The sequence below is a fragment of the Thalassophryne amazonica genome, chromosome 9 (assembly GCF_902500255.1).
Source record: "Thalassophryne amazonica chromosome 9, fThaAma1.1, whole genome shotgun sequence".
In the NCBI taxonomy this organism is placed as follows: Eukaryota; Metazoa; Chordata; class Actinopteri; order Batrachoidiformes; family Batrachoididae; genus Thalassophryne; species Thalassophryne amazonica.
Genome location: NC_047111.1, coordinates 15,100,190 through 15,118,709, shown reverse-complemented (window position 1 = coordinate 15,118,709; position 18,520 = coordinate 15,100,190). Strand labels below are relative to the sequence as shown.

Genomic DNA, 18,520 nt, shown 5'->3' with positions numbered 1-18,520 from the left:
AGGTTTCTTCCTGTTAAAAGGGAGTTTTTCCTTCCCACTGTCGCCAAGTGCTTGCTCATAGTGGGTCGTTTTGACCGTTGGATTTTTTCTGTAATTATTGTATGGCTTTTGCCTTACAATATAAAGCGCCTTGGGGCAACTGTTTGTTGTGATTTGGCGCTATATAAATAAAATTGATTGATTGATTGATTGAATGAATGCTCTTTCTGAGGGAAGGAGGTTGTTTGCCAAAATCTCGCAATATATGACCCCATCCATCCATTCAATACGGTGCAGTCGTCCTCTCCCCTTTGCAGAAGAACACCCCCACAGTATGATGTTTCCACCCCCATGCTTCACTGTTGGGATGGTTTTCTTGGGGTTGTTCTCATCCTCTAAACATGGTAAGTGGAGTTGATTCCAAAAAGCTCTATTCTGGTCTCATCTGACCATGTGACCTTCTCCCATGCCTCCTCTGGCTCATCCAGATGGTCACTGGTAAACTTCAAACGGGCCTGGACATGAAGCATGAGGCCCGTTGGTTGGTACAAGTTGGTTCATTAAAACAACTTCATTTTTCTGCAGTAGATCCAGTCCTGATCCACACTGGGATGGATGCCGGTTCAGATGCGATCATCAGGGAGAAACCTGTTCACTGCTCTGGCTGTTCCCATGTGGTCTCTTTGCCAAGAACCAACTGGGATTTTATCTCTGAGATGAAACAGGATCAGATCTGGACCACAGCAATGTGGCTATGGCTGATATTTTGATTTTTCGTAATAATGAAACCTTAAAAACTTATTTTAATATTGTGATTCAAATAGTGAAACTTGAAATATTTATTGTGTTAAGATACTGCAGAAATGTACCAAAAAAATTACAACATATGTACAGCTAGTGCATGTGTGTGTGTGCGTGCAAATGAAATATATATAAATATATTTATATAGCACTTTTCTATCTGCATCAGATGCTTAAAGTGCTTTACAATTATGCCTCACATTCACACAAACACACTCACACCCCGATGTCAGGCTGCTGCCATACAAGGTGCTCATGGAGCAACTTGGGGATTAACGACTTTGCCCAAGGATCCGGTCAGGCTGGGATTTGAACCGGAGATTTTCTGGTCTGAGGCCTAATGCTTAACTACTAGACCATCACCTCCCACAAGGTGTGTGTGTGTGAGAGAGAGAGAGAGAGATTGACAGAGAGAGAGAGAGAGAGAGAGAGTTATTTGAGTGTTTCTCTTTATTTTCCGTTTAAAAGACTAAATGAAGCATCTTTCGTGATGGTTAAACAAAAGGTGAGTTTGTTGGAATGCAGAAGGACGCGTTGATAAAATCACCACGTTGCTGCGTCATGATAACATCTGTCAAACACTTGAAATGACTAAAGATTGCTGCGTAAAGACAGCGATTGTGTCGCTGATGTGATTTTACTGCAGCAACCATTTATTCACCAAACCAAAGAGTCATCAGCGTAAAACAATAAATCTCCCATAAATCCATAAAGACACAAACGAGTCTTCCAAAGGAAGGCGATACTGAGAGCGCCCTTTATGCATGGATGCTGATTCAAACCATCGTGCCCTTGAGCACCGTGAGCATCCACTACTGCAGTACTGAGATAGCTGTTATATTTAAGTAAAAGTACTCATTTCACTCTGTAGAAATACTCTCGGCTACCTTTAATACAGATAGATAGATAGATAGATAGATAGATAGATAGATAGATAGATAGATAGATAGATAGATAGATAGATAGATAGATAGATAGATAGATAGATAGATAGATAGATAGATAGATAGATAGATAGATAGATAGATAGATAGATAGATAGATAGATAGATAGATAGATAGATAGATAGATAGATAGATAGATAGATAGATAGACAGACAGACCCTGCATGTGGATCAATAACACGGTATCAACATGCTACAATTTATATGCTGATTATATGTTATTATGTTCAGAAAATGACTTTTCCTTATAAATGTTTCAGGGGCAACATTCAGCCCCCAGGAAGGCACTTAACTGAGACTCTGGACAATCAGTAAGTCCTTTGTCGTCCCTGAGGCCTGTTGGTCTATGGAGAGGACAAGAGCCCATGACCTCCCACTGGACGGGATCGCACTCTGATGCAGGTTACGTCTCCAGCAGAGGCTGGTTCCCCAGGTCCAGCTGGGTGGACGGAAACAATGCAGGCAAACGTTCTTGTCCAAGGACAGAGACAGACCTTGGTCGTCCAACTCCTCTGACTTTAAAAACTGTTAGCATGTAAATTTTTAATTTGTTTAAGATGAATACAAATGGAAGTAATGACTATTCTAGCAGACACCCCCCCCGACACCCCCGCACTCACACACACACACACACACACACACACACATTTTTCTTTTGCAATAAAGAGGAAGTGGATGGAACCCCTGACCTGAAGGTGACCTCCTTCTTTCCTGTGTCTGGATTTATTCTTCTTTAATTGATATTTTATGTCATAATGTGAATCACATAAAAGCCTGGAGGTTCTGTTACTAGTTTTATTTGTTTGTTCTGTGCTATTTTGATTCTGTTTCATCTTTATTTTCTTCATTTGTTTTTGAATTCAGAATAAAACTTTGTTAGTCTCTGGATGAAAATGGTTTAACACATTTCTCCTTAATCAGTTATCAAAATGTAAATGCGTGAGCTTTTCAAGATTTTCATCAAACTGCAATTCATGATTTAAAAAAAAAATTATGCATCTATAAATGGTACTGAATGGAAATAGAATAAATGACAAACTGGCTTCAGGATTTGACTTCATTGTTTATGGTGTGTAAATATTTTTATTTAATGATGCTTTTTAATGTTTCATTTGTAAAAAAAAAAAAAAAAAAAAAGAGAAAGAAAAAAGGAAAGAAAGAAAGAATTCCTTACAAATAAGAAGAATTTAGTATTTTAGCTTGTGAATTTATTTTCAGAAAATTTTCATTTAAAGCATTTTAAAAATCTGAAATTATTTTTCAAAGAGCAAAAAAAATAATAATAATTTTTATCAGAATCGAATTTATTGCCAAATAAGTTCTCACATACAAGGAATTTGATCTGGTGTCATTGGTGCATAAACAACAATAAAAAGAAAAGGAAAAAACTGTAGAGTTTGACAAGCTTTTATTTTTTTTATGTAATAGACTTAATGCAAGATAACTTGTCAAAACATTTTAACATGACTTTACTGGAAAATCATTTTAAAAATCGACATTGTTTTAAAACGTTATATTGTCATAGTTTTGTCATTATATGTAGTTAATAATGACGAATTTAATTAATCAATCAATCAATCAATCAATTTTTTTATATAGCGCCAAATCACAACAAACAGTTGCCCCAAGGCGCTAATTAGTAAAGGATAAATTTAATTATTTTAATTAATTAAAAATTTAATTTAATTAAAACATTGTTCTCTTCTGGGTCTTTTTGTATAACTGAACTGATTTTATGTTGTTTTATATGGTTACTCGTGTAAATGTTGGATTTTATATGACATTATTATTATTATTATGACGATGATGATTATTACTATTATGATTATTATATTCCACAATTACGGAATGGCGAGTGAACGAACGAGCAAACCAACGAATGAATGAATGAATGAATGAATGAATGAATGAATGAATGAATGAATGAATGAATGAACGAATGAATGAGTGACGCGCCGTCGCTCTGACTGACAACATGTTAGTTGTTTTTTCTTCTTCTTCTTCTTCTTTTTAGCTTCATTTGTAACTTTGTGTCGTTGCTTTGATGGCGGCCTTTGAAGTGCGGCCGCGGACTGTCATGTAAATGAGATCCGATAGGAGAGAGACCGGGGCGGGGGGGGCGGGGGGGGACCTGCAGCATCTGAAATCACGTCAATAAAAAGTTCACGGAGACAAACACAAACCAAACAATTCAAACAGACAAAAATAAAGATTTTCCTTTTTTTCAGTGAGGAAGAAGAAACGTGCAGCAAAAACAGAGAGAGAGCGAGCGAGAGAGAGATGGAGAGACGAAAGAGCAATAAAAGTTGTCCATGTGACCTGAAAGGGACTGAGACAGAGGGAGGGAGCAGGTAGAGGAGTGAATCACAGGCACTGACACTTTACCTGGTGAGGACAGAGACAGAGACAGGGACAGACAGGGACAGAGACAGACAGGGACAGAGACAGGCTGGATCCGCGCTATGCTGACGGTTCCCCCCCCTCACCCGGAAAGATGTACGTGAGCTACCTGCAGCTGGATAAGGACCCCGCCATGTACCCGCACCAGAGCCCGGTCAGCCGACACCCGGGGCTCAACCTCAGCCCGCAGAACTTCGGCGTCCCCGCACCGCCGCAGTACTCGGACTTCGCCGGTTATCATCACCACCACATGCCGCCGGATCCTCACGCGGCTCAGCAGGGGGGCACCGGGGCCGGCGGCTGGAGCCCGGCCTACCCTCCTCCGCCACCCGCCCGGGAGGACTGGTCGACCCACTACGGCCACCCGGGATCAGCAGCAGCGGCTGCCGCAGCCGCTGCGGCCGCGGCGGCCGGCGGGCCTCCCGGAGGGTCCACAGTTCCGGGCGGGTTGGGTCCCACTCTGGGCTTCAGCCCTCAGGAGTTCCCCGGTCAACCGTCCGCGCTGCTGCCCGCCTCCCTCAGCGTGTCTTCGGCGCAGCTGAGCCCCGGATCCCCGCAGAGGAGGAACCCGTACGACTGGATACGACGCAGCTCCGCACCGCCCTCCAACCCAAGTAAGAGAGCCGGGACAAATGGTTCTTTAAAATTAGTATGTATTATTTTTTTATAATAAATAAATAAATATTTTTTTCTATATATGGATATAGATATATAGAGATATAGACATGGATATTAACAGATATTAATTGATATTAACGGATTGGTGGATAATAAACTGGTCATTTCTGACATTTGGTTTGTGGATAAAACATATTTTAAAATCTAAACTGCTGTTTGTCTTTTTGTTTTTGTTAGTTTGTTGTTGTTTTTGTTTTTTTTTGTTGTTGTTGTTGTTGTTTGTTTGTTTTTGTTCAGTTTATTTGGCCACATCATACAATTTTTAAAAAGTCCGAATCCTGAACCAGTCCCTTAACATCGCCCTGCAACGAATTTTAGTCATTTTAATCTTAAAGTAACAATTGGAGTGATTTTTTTTTTTTTTTTTTAAGTTTTAAATGGGTCGATTCGGTGCTTTAATCTCGTTTAGAAACGGCAACTTTTCATATGAGCAACACGTGAAACGAAAAACTCTTTTTGTGTCTTCATCATAAATTGTCCGTTTATAAGATCAAACATAAGGGTTTATTATTATTATTATTATTATTATTATTATTATTATTTATTAAAAATTCCATGTGGAAAGTTTCCCAAAATTAATTGTTTCTATATCAATTCCTTCACAAGCAGTTATTCAAATAATAATAATAATTTAATGTCATTTTTACGGCAATCTTTTTAATCCATCTCCAGCATTTTTTTTTTCTACAAACTTTTTAAAATTTACAGAACGTTTTCAGAAATTACAAAGTATTTTGGGGGACGAGCAGATCGATGGTCGTAATTGGCGGTGATCGGGCTCTGGTGGCTCGGATCTGGACCGCGGGTCCGGATCAGATAGTATGTGTAGATTTTTTTTTTTTATCATGTAAATGAGTCCTGTGGATGTGACTCCGGGCGGATCGGGTCCTCTTTTGTCCTCCGCTTGTCTCAGGGCGGAGAAAACGAGACACGTCTCACTTTGAAGTGTGGCGCGTGCGTGTGCGCGAATTGGACCTTTTTTTTTTTTTGGCAAAACTAATCAGCAATTATCATCTTCATTATATTCATCTTCGTCCTTTCTTCTTGTTGCACGGACAACTTTAAAAAAAAATAAACATTTACATAAACATGACAGAAATATGGCGCAAGCTGTAAACAAAGTGCCACTGAGCAAGGCACTGAACGCCACGCACGGAAAAGATGCAAAGAAAGAAGAAGGTGTCGATATCTCATTGAAAATACAGAAAAAATGATCAAACTACAAGAGCACTCAGTGCCCGTGCTGATCCAGAGCTTCATCAGACGTCACGTGACCTGAAAGGTTCAATCAAGATCAGTTGATCAAGTTTTGAAAAACAAAAGCCAGATGGAGACTGGAATTTAACAAATCCTCTGCAGACGGACAGGTGGTCACATGACCTCTATGAGGTCATCAAATGATAAAGTTTTTCCTTATGCAACCAAACTTTAGTTAAATTGAATCACAGTAACACAAAGTGCCAAAGATGAAACAAAAGAGAACAACAGCAAATAGGATAAAAAATTCTCCACCAATAATTTTAATGTTTTTGATTGTGATGCACGTGAAATACAAATTCATTTCACCTTTTTTAATTAATAATGAACATTTTGAAACAGTAGAATGAAACCACTGACTCACTGAAGATGTTTGTTCAGCACTGAGACTTCTTTTTTAAAATAATTCTTTTGCAATAAATTTATGTGTTTTTTTCCACTGAACTATAAATAACATCAAACAATAACAGCTTTTAAATTTTATGTTTTCTTCAGTTTAAAAAAGCAAAAAACAGATGAACCTGAAAACAGTCGCTGTCGGACCAGAAAGAACCCCAAACCATGGAACCAGAACCTGCCTGTCCTCCAGTTGTTCAACTTCATTTTTAAGAATGTGACACATTTAAAGCATTAACAATCAGAAAACTGATGTTTTAATCTGTGACAGAAAACATATTGCCAAATATTTGTATTTTTTTGTTTGTTTGTTTGTCAACAATTTCTCTCAAAGTTTTCTGAACATATTTAAATTATATTCCATTGACGGGTGGCCAATGGGTCAAAATGCGCTGATCAGAGTTTGAAGAGAAATGGAATTCTTACACGATTGATCAATTGATCAATTAATTGATCTATCAGTCGATTGGTTGGTTGGCTGGCAGACTAGGTGATTGACTGACTAATCGACTGAGTGATCGATCAGTCAGTCGGTGGTGAATTGATTGGTTGGTTGGTTGGTTGGTTGGTTCTTTCACTGCATGGACCTTTGGTTGGTTGGCTAGTTTACTGATTGATTGATTGATTGACTGACTGAATGGTTTGTTGTTGTCACAAAGATTGTTGGACCTCGGCAGAGGTATGTGCTCTGTGAGTGCCCTCTAGCTTTGATCCAATATGGACAAAGCTCTGTGGAATGACTAAGGATCATCTGAGGGGGTTCAGATTAACAGTCAAGATCACAGGTCAAAGCTGTGGCCCAATTTTCATATGTAGGGGATCGTTACAATGACTATTCCAATGAATTGGTTAATGATGCACTTTTGGTTATTATATAACAGCTGAGTGGATCCTTGTCATTTGATTGGTGCTTTGTATGTCACATGACATGGATTAATTCATCCCATTTCTGTTGCATTGCATTTAGAGTGCAGCTTGGGTCCATTTAGAGTGCAAATTTGGTTCCATATGTTTGGTGCCATTGCACTCTGCACCAGAGGTGTCAAATCCAGCTTCAGAAAGTAAAAGTCCAGCCACATATTTGTTCCATCTTCCGAATAAACCAGCTGATTGTAATCAGTTCACCTCTTCAGGCAGGTGGATAAGCTCATTATTGAGATCACCTGTTTTAGCTGCATACATAGAAGCAACACTTGGGAGGGTTTTTACTTTCAGAAGCTGGATTTGACACCTCTGCTCTGCACACACATGCGCGCGCACACAAAACAAGTCCACTGTTGGCAGGAAGTTGGAATGAAACGCTGCACTCATTTCTGATGTGATTTTTTTGTTTTTGATGCACTGAGGACGTATACAGTCTTTTTTTGGTAGTACACACCCGCACAAGTGCCAACCTGGTTGCGTGTGTGCGCGTGCGCGCGTGGGGATAACGACATGATGATTTAATTGAGCTAACTGACGCTGCTAATTCTTGTAACACACACACACACACACAAAAAAAATCCACTCCACTGTAAGCCGTCTGGATGCATTAAGACCTGTTCAGATGAAACGCTGACATGATTTTTGGCTGGACTGAGGAACTACACAGTCTTTTTTTTTTTTTTTAATGGAAATCTGAAGTCAGTGCACAGCATCACTGGACTACACGTCACAAAGGAACACCAAAATGTAAGTCCCTTTTCTGTTGTTTATAAATAAAAAAATATCAAATGACAAGGATCTATTTTAGCCGTTATATAAAACAAATAATGAATGTTTTTACATTCTTTCAATGGAACAAATATTTAATACAGTGAAAGCTGGAACAAACCATTCAACAAGGCAAAGCATTTTGGACCAGATTATCTTTGGAAAAACCAGATCAATGCAAAACCAACTTTTTTGCTCATGTAATTATAACATAGACCTTTCTGCCACCTGCTGGACACATCTGAGACTGTTGTAGGAAATGATCTTATCAATCAATCAATCAATCAATCAATCAATTTTTTTATATAGCGCCAAATCACAACAAACAGCTGCCCCAAGGCGCTTTATATTGTAAGGCAAGGCCATACAATAATTATGTAAAACCCCAACGGTCAAAACGACCCCCTGTGAGCAAGCACTTGGCTACAGTGGGAAGGAAAAACTCCCTTTTAACAGGAAGAAACCTCCAGCAGAACCAGGCTCAGGGAGGGGCAGTCTTCTGCTGGGACTGGTTGGGGCTGAGGGAGAGAACCAGGAAAAACACATGCTGTGGAGGGGAGCAGAGATCGATCACTAATGATTAAATGCAGAGTGGTGCATACAGAGCAAAAAGAGAAAGAAACAGTGCATCATGGGAACCCCCCAGCAGTCTACGTCTATAGCAGCATAACTAAGGGATGGTTCAGGGTCACCTGATCCAGCCCTAACTATAAGCTTTAGCAAAAAGGAAAGTTTTAAGCCTAATCTTAAAAGTAGAGAGGGTGTCTGTCTGCCTGATCTGAATTGGGAGCTGGTTCCACAGGAGAGGAGCCTGAAAGCTGAAGGCTCTGCCTCCCATTCTACTCTTACAAACCCTAGGAACTACAAGTAAGCCTGCAGTCTGAGAGCGAAGCGCTCTATTGGGGTGATATGGTACTACGAGGTCCCTAAGATAAGATGGGACCTGATTATTCAAAACCTTATAAGTAAGAAGAAGAATTTTAAATTCTATTCTAGAATTAACAGGAAGCCAATGAAGAGAGGTCAATATGGGTGAGATATGCTCTCTCCTTCTAGTCCCCGTCAGTACTCTAGCTGCAGCATTTTGAATTAACTGAAGGCTTTTTAGGGAACTTTTAGGACAACCTGATAATAATGAATTACAATAGTCCAGCCTAGAGGAAATAAATGCATGAATTAGTTTTTCAGCATCACTCTGAGACAAGACCTTTCTGATTTTAGAGATATTGCGTAAATGCAAAAAGCAGTCCTACATATTTGTTTAATATGCGCTTTGAATGACATATCCTGATCAAAAATGACTCCAAGATTTCTCACAGTATTACTAGAGGTCAGGGTAATGCCATCCAGAGTAAGGATCTGGTTAGACACCATGTTTCTAAGATTTGTGGGGCCAAGTACAATAACTTCAGTTTTATCTGAGTTTAAAAGCAGGAAATTAGAGGTCATCCATGTCTTTATGTCTGTAAGACAATCCTGCAGTTTAGCTAATTGGTGTGTGTCCTCTGGCTTCATGGATAGATAAAGCTGGGTATCATCTGTGTAACAATGAAAATTTAAGCAATACCGTCTAATAATACTGCCTAAGGGAAGCATGTATAAAGTGAATAAAATTGGTCGTAGCACAGAACCTTGTGGAACTCCATAATTAACTTTAGTCTGTGAAGAAGATTCCCCATTTACATGAACAAATTGTAATCTATTAGACAAATATGATTCAAACCACCGCAGCGCAGTGCCTTTAATACCTATGGCATGCTCTAATCTCTGTAATAAAATTTTATGGTCAACAGTATCAAAAGCAGCACTGAGGTCTAACAGAACAAGCACAGAGATGAGTCCACTGTCCGAGGCCATAAGAAGATCATTTGTAACCTTCACTAATGCTGTTTCTGTACTATGATGAATTCTAAAACCTGACTGAAACTCTTCAAATAGACCATTCCTCTGCAGATGATCAGTTAGCTGTTTTACAACTACCCTTTCAAGAATTTTTGAGAGAAAAGGAAGGTTGGAGATTGGCCTATAATTAGCTAAGATAGCTGGGTCAAGTGATGGCTTTTTAAGTAATGGTTTAATTACTGCCACCTTAAAAGCCTGTGGTACATAGCCAACTAACAAAGATAGATTGATCATATTTAAGATCAAAGCATTAAATAATGGTAGGGCTTCCTTGAGCAGCCTGGTAGGAATGGGGTCTAATAAACATGTTGATGGTTTGGATGAAGTAACTAATGAAAATAACTCAGACAGAACAATCGGAGAGAAACAGTCTAACCAAATACCGGCATCACTGAAAGCAGCCAAAGATAACAATACGTCTTTGGGATGGTTATGAGTAATTTTTTCTCTAATAGTTAAAATTTTGTTAGCAAAGAAAGTCATGAAGTCATTACTAGTTAAAGTTAATGGAATACTCAGCTCAATAGAGCTCTGACTCTTTGTCAGCCTGGCTACAGTGCTGAAAAGAAACCTGGGGTTGTTCTTATTTTCTTCAATTAGTGATGAGTAGAAAGATGTCCTAGCTTTACGGAGGGCTTTTTTATAGAGCAACAGACTCTTTTTCCAGGCTAAGTGAAGATCTTCTAAATTAGTGAGACGCCATTTCCTCTTCAACTTACGGGTTATCTGCTTTAAGCTACGAGTTTGTGAGTTATACCACGGAGTCAGGCACTTCTGATTTAAAGCTCTCTTTTTTAGAGGAGCTACAGCATCCAAAGTTGTCTTCAATGAGGATGTAAAACTATTGACGAGATACTCTATCTCACTTACAGAGTTTAGGTAGCTACTCTGCACTGTGTTGGTATATGGCATTAGAGAACATAAAGAAGGAATCATATCCTTAAACCTAGTTACAGCGCTTTCTGAAAGACTTCTAGTGTAATGAAACTTATTCCCCACTGCTGGGTAGTCCATCAGAGTAAATGTAAATGTTATTAAGAAATGATCAGACAGAAGGGAGTTTTCAGGGAATACTGTTAAGTCTTCTATTTCCATACCATAAGTCAGAACAAGATCTAAGATATGATTAAAGTGGTGGGTGGACTCATTTACTTTTTGAGCAAAGCCAATAGAGTCTAATAATAGATTAAATGCAGTGTTGAGGCTGTCATTCTCAGCATCTGTGTGGATGTTAAAATCGGCCACTATAATTATCTTATCTGAGCTAAGCACTAAGTCAGACAAAAGGTCTGAAAATTCACAGAGAAACTCACAGTAACGACCAGGTGGACGATAGATAATAACAAATAAAACTGGTTTTTGGGACTTCCAATTTGGATGGACAAGACTAAGAGTCAAGCTTTCAAATGAATTAAAGCTCTGTCTGGGTTTTTGATTAATTAATAAGCTGGAATGGAAGATTGCTGCTAATCCTCCGCCCCGGCCCGTGCTACGAGCATTCTGACAGTTAGTGTGACTCGGGGGTGTTGACTCATTTAAACTAACATATTCATCCTGCTGTAACCAGGTTTCTGTAAGGCAGAATAAATCAATATGTTGATCAATTATTATATAATTTACCAACAGGGACTTAGTAGAGAGAGACCTAATGTTTAATAGACCACATTTAACTGTTTTAGTCTGTGGTGCAGTTGAAGGTGCTATATTATTTTTTCTTTTTGAATTTTTATGCTTAAATAGATTTTTGCTGGTTATTGGTAGTCTGGGAGCAGGCACCGTCTCTACAGGGATGGGGTAATGAGGGGATGGCAGGGGGAGAGAAGCTGCAGAGAGGTGTGTAAGACTACAACTCTGCTTCCTGGTCCCAACCCTGGATAGTCACGGTTTGGAGGATTTAAGAAAATTGGCCAGATTTCTAGAAATGAGAGCTGCTCCATCCAAAGTGGGATGGATGCCGTCTCTCCTAACAAGACCAGGTTTTCCCCAGAAGCTTTGCCAATTATCTATGAAGCCCACCTCATTTTTTGGACACCACTCAGACAGCCAGCAATTCAAGGAGAACATGCAGCTAAACATGTCACTCCCGGTCTGATTGGGGAGGGGCCCAGAGAAAACTACAGAGTCCGACATTGTTTTTGCAAAGTTACACACCGATTTAATGTTAATTTTAGTGACCTCCGATTGGCGTAACCGGGTGTCATTACTGCCGACGTGAATTACAATCTTACCAAATTTACGCTTAGCCTTAGCCAGCAGTTTCAAATTTCCTTCAATGTCGCCTGCTCTGGCCCCCGGAAGACAATTGACTATGGTTGCTGGTGTCGCTAACTTCACATTTCGCAAAACAGAGTCGCCAATAACCAGAGGTTGATCCTCGGCGGGTGTGTCGTCAAGTGGGGAAAAACGGTTAGAGATGTGAACGGGTTGGCGGTGTACATGGGGCTTCTGTTTAGGGCTACGCTTCCTCCTCACAGTCACCCAGTCAGCCTGCTTTCCCGGCTGCTCGGGATCTGCCAGGGGGTAACTAACGGCGGCTAAGCTACCTTGGTCCGCACCGACTACAGGGGCCTGGCTAGCTGTAGAATTTTCCAAAGCTACGAATAAGCTACACTTATTACAAGTACCGTTACTGCTAAAGGAGGCCGAGGAATAACTAAACATTTCACACCCAGAGCAGAAAAGTGCGGGAGAGACAGGAGAAGCCGCCATGCTAAATCGGCTAAGAGCTAGTAGCTACGCTAAGCTAGCGGATTCCTAAAAACACGCAAAGTGAATAATGTGTAAATAATTTAGAGGTGATTCAGCAGAAGGAGTGCTTTAGTTAAGGCACGTAAAGATTACACTGGGAAACAAATCGTAATCTAGATAACTAGATCAATCTAACTGCTCAGATTAAACAGCTAACAGATACAGAAAAACACCGCTGTGCTCCGGAACAGGAAGTGATGTGATCTTATCATCACACGTGTGATGGAAATCAGGAGCAGGTGTGGTTGAAGTGACTTTTTGACTTTTTTTGACATTGTTGAGCCGAATCCAGACGGCCATTTCTGAACCTGTGTGTGCGTGTTTTTCCTTCCTTTGGTGTCCCTTGTGTCTAAATGCACGCGGTGCCCGTAGAACAGGGTCTTGGTGTTAATGTCACAGAGTGAAGTGTTTTTCGATGGATGTTGCTTCATTTGTGTCTTTTTTCTGTCTCTGGACTTTGTGTTAAACGGAGCAGAAAACAGATGTTCACCTCAAACTAAAATGTTTGACTTTGGATTTTGCCCGCTGAGTGCTGGGAGGCTCGCGGTGTGTGTTCAGTACTTAGGCTGAATCATCACATTTTAATTAACCTTAACGACCCACACATACGGTTAATTATCCATCTTCGTTCAGGTGGATTTCATTATTTTTCTGCATGACAACAAACCTGAAACACAGCTTGACAAGAATAAAAATGTCACCATTTGTGTGATGCATTTGGTTGTCAGCACACATTTGATCTGGATCCTAATACTGATCCAGATCTTGGTGTGTCAAACAGTGTTTTCAGTATTTACTGTAGAAAAGGACATTCTGTGCTGGGACTTCTGGTTGTCTACTTCCTGCATTATTACAACATTTGGGAAAAGGAACTTTTATCTGTTGTCAGCAGGCGACGTTACAAAGACAGGGCAGGTCAAAATTCTGCTTTTTTTTTTTTTGTCTTTTTGACAAGAATGTTAGACAAGAAGGAGATTTAAAAAAAAGCACAATTTTGAACCACATTTGGGTCACCACCAAAATATGTTCTATTCCTCATTGACTCAGGAATCATCTCTCCACAAAACAGTGTCATAAACCACAGGTCAGGTCTAGTCTGGTCAGGTCAGGTAAAGTCTAGTCAGGTCAGGTCTGGTCAGATTAGGTCAGGTCTAGTCACATCAGGTCTAGTCAGGTCTGGTCAGATAAGGTCTGGTCTCATCTGTTCTCAACTCATCAGGTCAGGTCTGGTCAGATCAGGTCTGGTCAGGTGAGGGAACATACATTGGTGCAACCACCACACCATGGAACCGCCCTGGGGCCTTGATCGTCAGACAACTAACTGGTCCATCTAACACCTCTCCAAAGTAACCATCTATCTGCTGCATCCAGGTTAAATATGAGTGCATTCTTAGGCAGGTGATATGTGGGTGTGTCCTTTGATAGGTGATATGTGGCCAGGTGAAATGTGGCCGTGTCGATGACCTTCTCCAGGTACTGGAGTCCTCAACACTGAGGCACCTGTATCCTGGATCATGTCCAAAGAAATGCACCACATGAACAAAATGCCACAAGTCAAACTCCCTCATAACTAAAGTGATCTTCATCTTCTGAGTGTCCTTCAATACAAAGTCATTCCAGCAGGACTCAAGGATCCTCCAAAGAGACCCGGTACCAAACACATCCAGTCGTCCTCTGAGTCCATAAGTCTGTAAACCGCTGGTAGTGCTTTGTTTGTTTGTTTGTTTGTTTAAGTTTTCTGGTCTCCAGTGTAGAAAGGTAACATATTGTCCAACCTTCACAAAAAAAAAATCTATTTGGGAGTGATTAAATATTGTCCAACAGCAGTTTATATCCACTACATGGATGCAGGGTTAGCAAAGCATCGATATGATCACCTGCTTTAGAAATCTGGTGGAAACCTGACCTTTGATCCCAATGACTTTGTCTTTAACCAAATGACTGACCTTTTGGCTGACCTTGTTGGGACAGTTCTGGAATCCAACTCCGTAAGTCTGCCAAGTTTGATCCAAACTGGGTCCAAAGTCACTTCTTTGATCGCTGCCTGAATGAATCTTGTCAGGACAGTTCAAACGTTCATCCGCTCACCAAGTCTGGATGAAATCAGCCAAAGGACCTGAAATAAAACAACAAACAAACAAATAAAGATACAAACAAACATCACTGCAATAATAATCATGATTCAGTGAGTCAGTGTTTCATGAAACGTCCACTGATGAGCAGATTATTGATCCAATCGATTATTTTTCCTACAGAAACATTCCGCCTGAGACCAGCTTCAAGCTGGCAAATATTTCAAAACCATGACGCTCTTACGCTTTAAAATATTATTGATCATCTTCAAACACACCTTGCAGTACTTCAAAGTTTCAGTAGATCTCAGTTTGTAATCAGAACTGTCTTTTCTGTGTGCTACACTGCAATCATGTAAGTGACCTCCAGGAGGCGCCGCTGTGTTTCGCATTAATGTGACACTCATATTTTTACATTTCAGATGGAAAGACTCGGACTAAAGACAAGTACAGAGTGGTCTACACTGACCACCAGCGGCTGGAGCTGGAGAAAGAGTTTCATTACAGTAAATACATCACCATCAGGAGGAAGGCGGAGCTCGCCACGGCGCTCAGTCTGTCAGAAAGACAGGTACGGCCTGAAACACCAAGCCGTAAAACACACATCATCTCGTGTCAATCTGGCTGTAGAATTGCTAAAAAAAATAAGAAAACACCAGTTGTAGGCCCTGAGGTCCACTAGTGTCGGTGCTTATCCCTGGATTCAACCTAGAATGGATGCTGGTGAATCGCAGGTTACTTCCCCAGCCGAGGTTGGTATCCAGTTACAACGGGGTGGACTGGGATGATGCAGATGAAGTTTTCTGCCCAAGGACACAGACAGGTGTGACCAGGAATTAAACCCAGGTCTGCATATTGTTGTAGTCATCAGTATCAAATCAATGAAATCCAACAAAAGTAGCACTGACCTGGAATCAGCAACCATGGCCAGCAACAAGTCTGACAGCACTTTAGTGAGTGACGTCTCCATGGAGCGATGCATCCCGGGTGCTGACTGTAAAGGCTCAAGAATAGTAAATGGACGACATTTCTGTTACAGCTTTGCAAAGATGACTCACATTAACTTATTTTCACACACACATACACACACACAAACACACCAGGAGCAACTTGGGGATTAAGGACTTTGACCAAGGGACCTTCGTGTTTTTTGGTCTGACTGGGATTTGAATTGAGGATCCTCGAGAATCTGCACAGTGGTGGTTTGCATCACCACAATCACCACACTACACCTCCACCATGGGTCCTGGATGGCAGCCACTCAGGCAGAGAGATGGTCCATCCCCACCTCTCCAAAATGACCAAGGAATTACACTGATATTGTTCTTTAAAAATGAGTTGGAAAGTTCTGGTTCCTTTAAAATTGTCACTTGTTTGTGGTTAGAATCAAAATCTACATTTTTTGTACTTTGTGTGTAATTGACATTGTTTCTCTGCCAGGTGAAAATCTGGTTCCAGAATCGTCGGGCAAAGGAGCGAAAAATTACCAAGAAGAAGCTCCAGCAGCCAGCCTCCACGACCACGCCCACTCCTCCCCATGGCAACCACAGCAGCAGCAACGGCGCCACTGGCAGCAATGGCGGCGGAGGAGGTGGCAGCGGAGGTCTCCACGGGAATGGAAGTAACAGCGTCGCCATGGTGACTAGCAGCAGCGGCAGCAATGGGCTGGTTTCTCCTTCCTCGCTGTCTCTGAACATCAAGGAGGAGTACTGACAAAGATATGAAAAGATCTGATGTTCTGGATCGGAACTCAAACTCGCAGACTCAATGGACTACAAACTCTGACATCATGCCCCGCCTCCTGACCAGGTTTCGTCTGGTTGCTGAAGACTGACACTTGTTGAAATTTTGAAGTACCAACATCCAGCAGTAGTTCATTTCCCATAAGACATTTTTACAAATAATTTCTCATTATGATTTGATGTGAAATGTCGTCAGGTAACATCAGCCCTTGTAGCGACAACGGGAGGACTTTCCAGACGCTTCACCTACTGCCGTGCTAGCAGCCTGGGATGCTAGCGCTAACAATATTTAGGATTATGTTAGAATGCTAACTGAAGCTAATAAAGTTTTGCGTGTTAAAACCTGCAACTACACTAGCACACAAAACACTAACAACTAGCATGAACATATAAAACTAAGACTAATGCTACAGTTAATCACAATGAAAGGTAAAAAATACTGTTACCCACACAGTACTGTAGTAATTGAAGTCAAGTGAAGATGGTTCCTGTTGTCCGTGAGGACGTTTAACAGGACAGACTGACAGCGTTCAGGAACATCCCATTAGTTCAAGGGTTCACTAGTCCAAAGGTTCACTAGTCCAAAGGTTCACTAATCCAGATGTTTACTAGTCTGAAGTTTCACTAGTCCGAAGGTTCACTAGTCTGAAGGTTCACTAAACCAAAGGTTCACTAGTCCGAAGGTTCACTAATCCAAAGATTCACTAGTCCGAAGGTTCACTAGTGGAAAGCTTCACTAATCCAAAGCTTCGCTAGTCCGAAGGCTCATTAACCTGAAAGTTTCTGTGAAGGCTCTCAGTTGTCCAGGTGGTTATAGTAGAGATGCTTGAATCTTCGACTGGGTTGCTTGATGCGGGGATGTTTCACTTCAAATCGCAGAAGCTTCCTCAGCTAAAATTATTGCTCTAGTAGTCTGACTTCTGTCTGGTAGTCTAACTTCTGTCTTGACTCTTGTAAGAACCTTCAGTAACCTGAAGGTTCACCAGTCCTAAGGTTCACTAGTCCGAAGGTTCACTAGTCCAAAGGTTCAGGTCAATAAGTGAATGTATTTTGTTTCAGGAGGCTGCACTACTAGCTGTATACTTACATATGCTTTTTGTTTCAATTTCAATTTTTTTCTTTCACCTGTGATGTGAGTGAATGTTATTTTAATAATAATATATAAAAAAAAAAGCACGTCACTTTTTTTAAACTTTGCTAGTTATAAAGGTGCACCGTACAATGTAAATGTCACATAGAATATTCTGTAATTAAGACTTTGGCATTTAATTCAAATGCAAATTATCCAACCTTCACTGTGACTCTGAATTGTGATGTTTTGGGATAATTTGCAGTAAATACACACAGACTACTGAACCTTTGGCTACCTGCTAGCCTGGCTAGCTGCTAAAAGTAAAATTAGCTCAGCTAGCCCACTGAAGCTACTGGGTAAGGCTAGCTGCTGACACTAACATTAGCTCAGCTAACCCACTAAAGCTACTTGCTAAGGCTACCTGCTGACACTAGCATGAGTTCAGCTACCCACTGAAGCTCCTGCCTAAGGGTAGCTGCTAAAAATAAAATTAGCTCAGCTACCCACTGAAGCTACTGGCTAAGGCTAGCTGGTAAAAATAAAATTAGCTCAGCTAACCCACTGAAGCTACTGGCTAATGCTAGCTACTGACACGAACATTAGCTCAGCGAACCCGCTGAAGCTGCTAGCAAAGGCTAGCTGCTAACTAATAAGATAATCATTGTATGTCCACTACTGAGTCTCAACACCAACCGCAAGCTATAATGATTTGTTTTTAGAACAGTTTACACTTTAGTCATAGGGTTGCTGCATAACCCGCTAACTAAACCAAACGAGCCTAACTGGTGTGGAGGCTAAAGCTAACACTCCTGACTGACTTTTCCTGGATATTTTTT

At 40.8% G+C, this 18,520-nt stretch overlaps 1 protein-coding gene across 1 annotated transcript; it reads left to right on the top strand.

The window, feature by feature from the left end:
- Positions 1-4,204: 4,204 nt before the first annotated feature.
- Positions 4,205-16,985, top strand: cdx1b (caudal type homeobox 1 b). Its single transcript, XM_034177396.1, has 3 exons — positions 4,205-4,739; positions 15,293-15,441; positions 16,311-16,985. The coding sequence occupies exons 1-3, from the start codon at positions 4,220-4,222 to the stop codon at positions 16,581-16,583; spliced, it is 942 nt and encodes a 313-aa protein (XP_034033287.1). The 5' UTR covers positions 4,205-4,219; the 3' UTR covers positions 16,584-16,985.
- Positions 16,986-18,520: the final 1,535 nt, after the last annotated feature.

What these genes read in the sequence shown, in the direction of transcription:
- cdx1b (XM_034177396.1), top strand. Translation starts at nt 4,220, where the DNA reads ATGTACGTGAGCTACCTGCAGCTGGATAAGGACCCCGCCATGTACCCG. An exon ending in CGCACCGCCCTCCAACCCAA is followed by an intron (nt 4,740 to 15,292) that starts GTAAGAGAGCCG and finishes TTTACATTTCAG; the next exon opens with ATGGAAAGACTCGGACTAAA. An exon ending in TCAGTCTGTCAGAAAGACAG is followed by an intron (nt 15,442 to 16,310) that starts GTACGGCCTGAA and finishes TTTCTCTGCCAG; the next exon opens with GTGAAAATCTGGTTCCAGAA.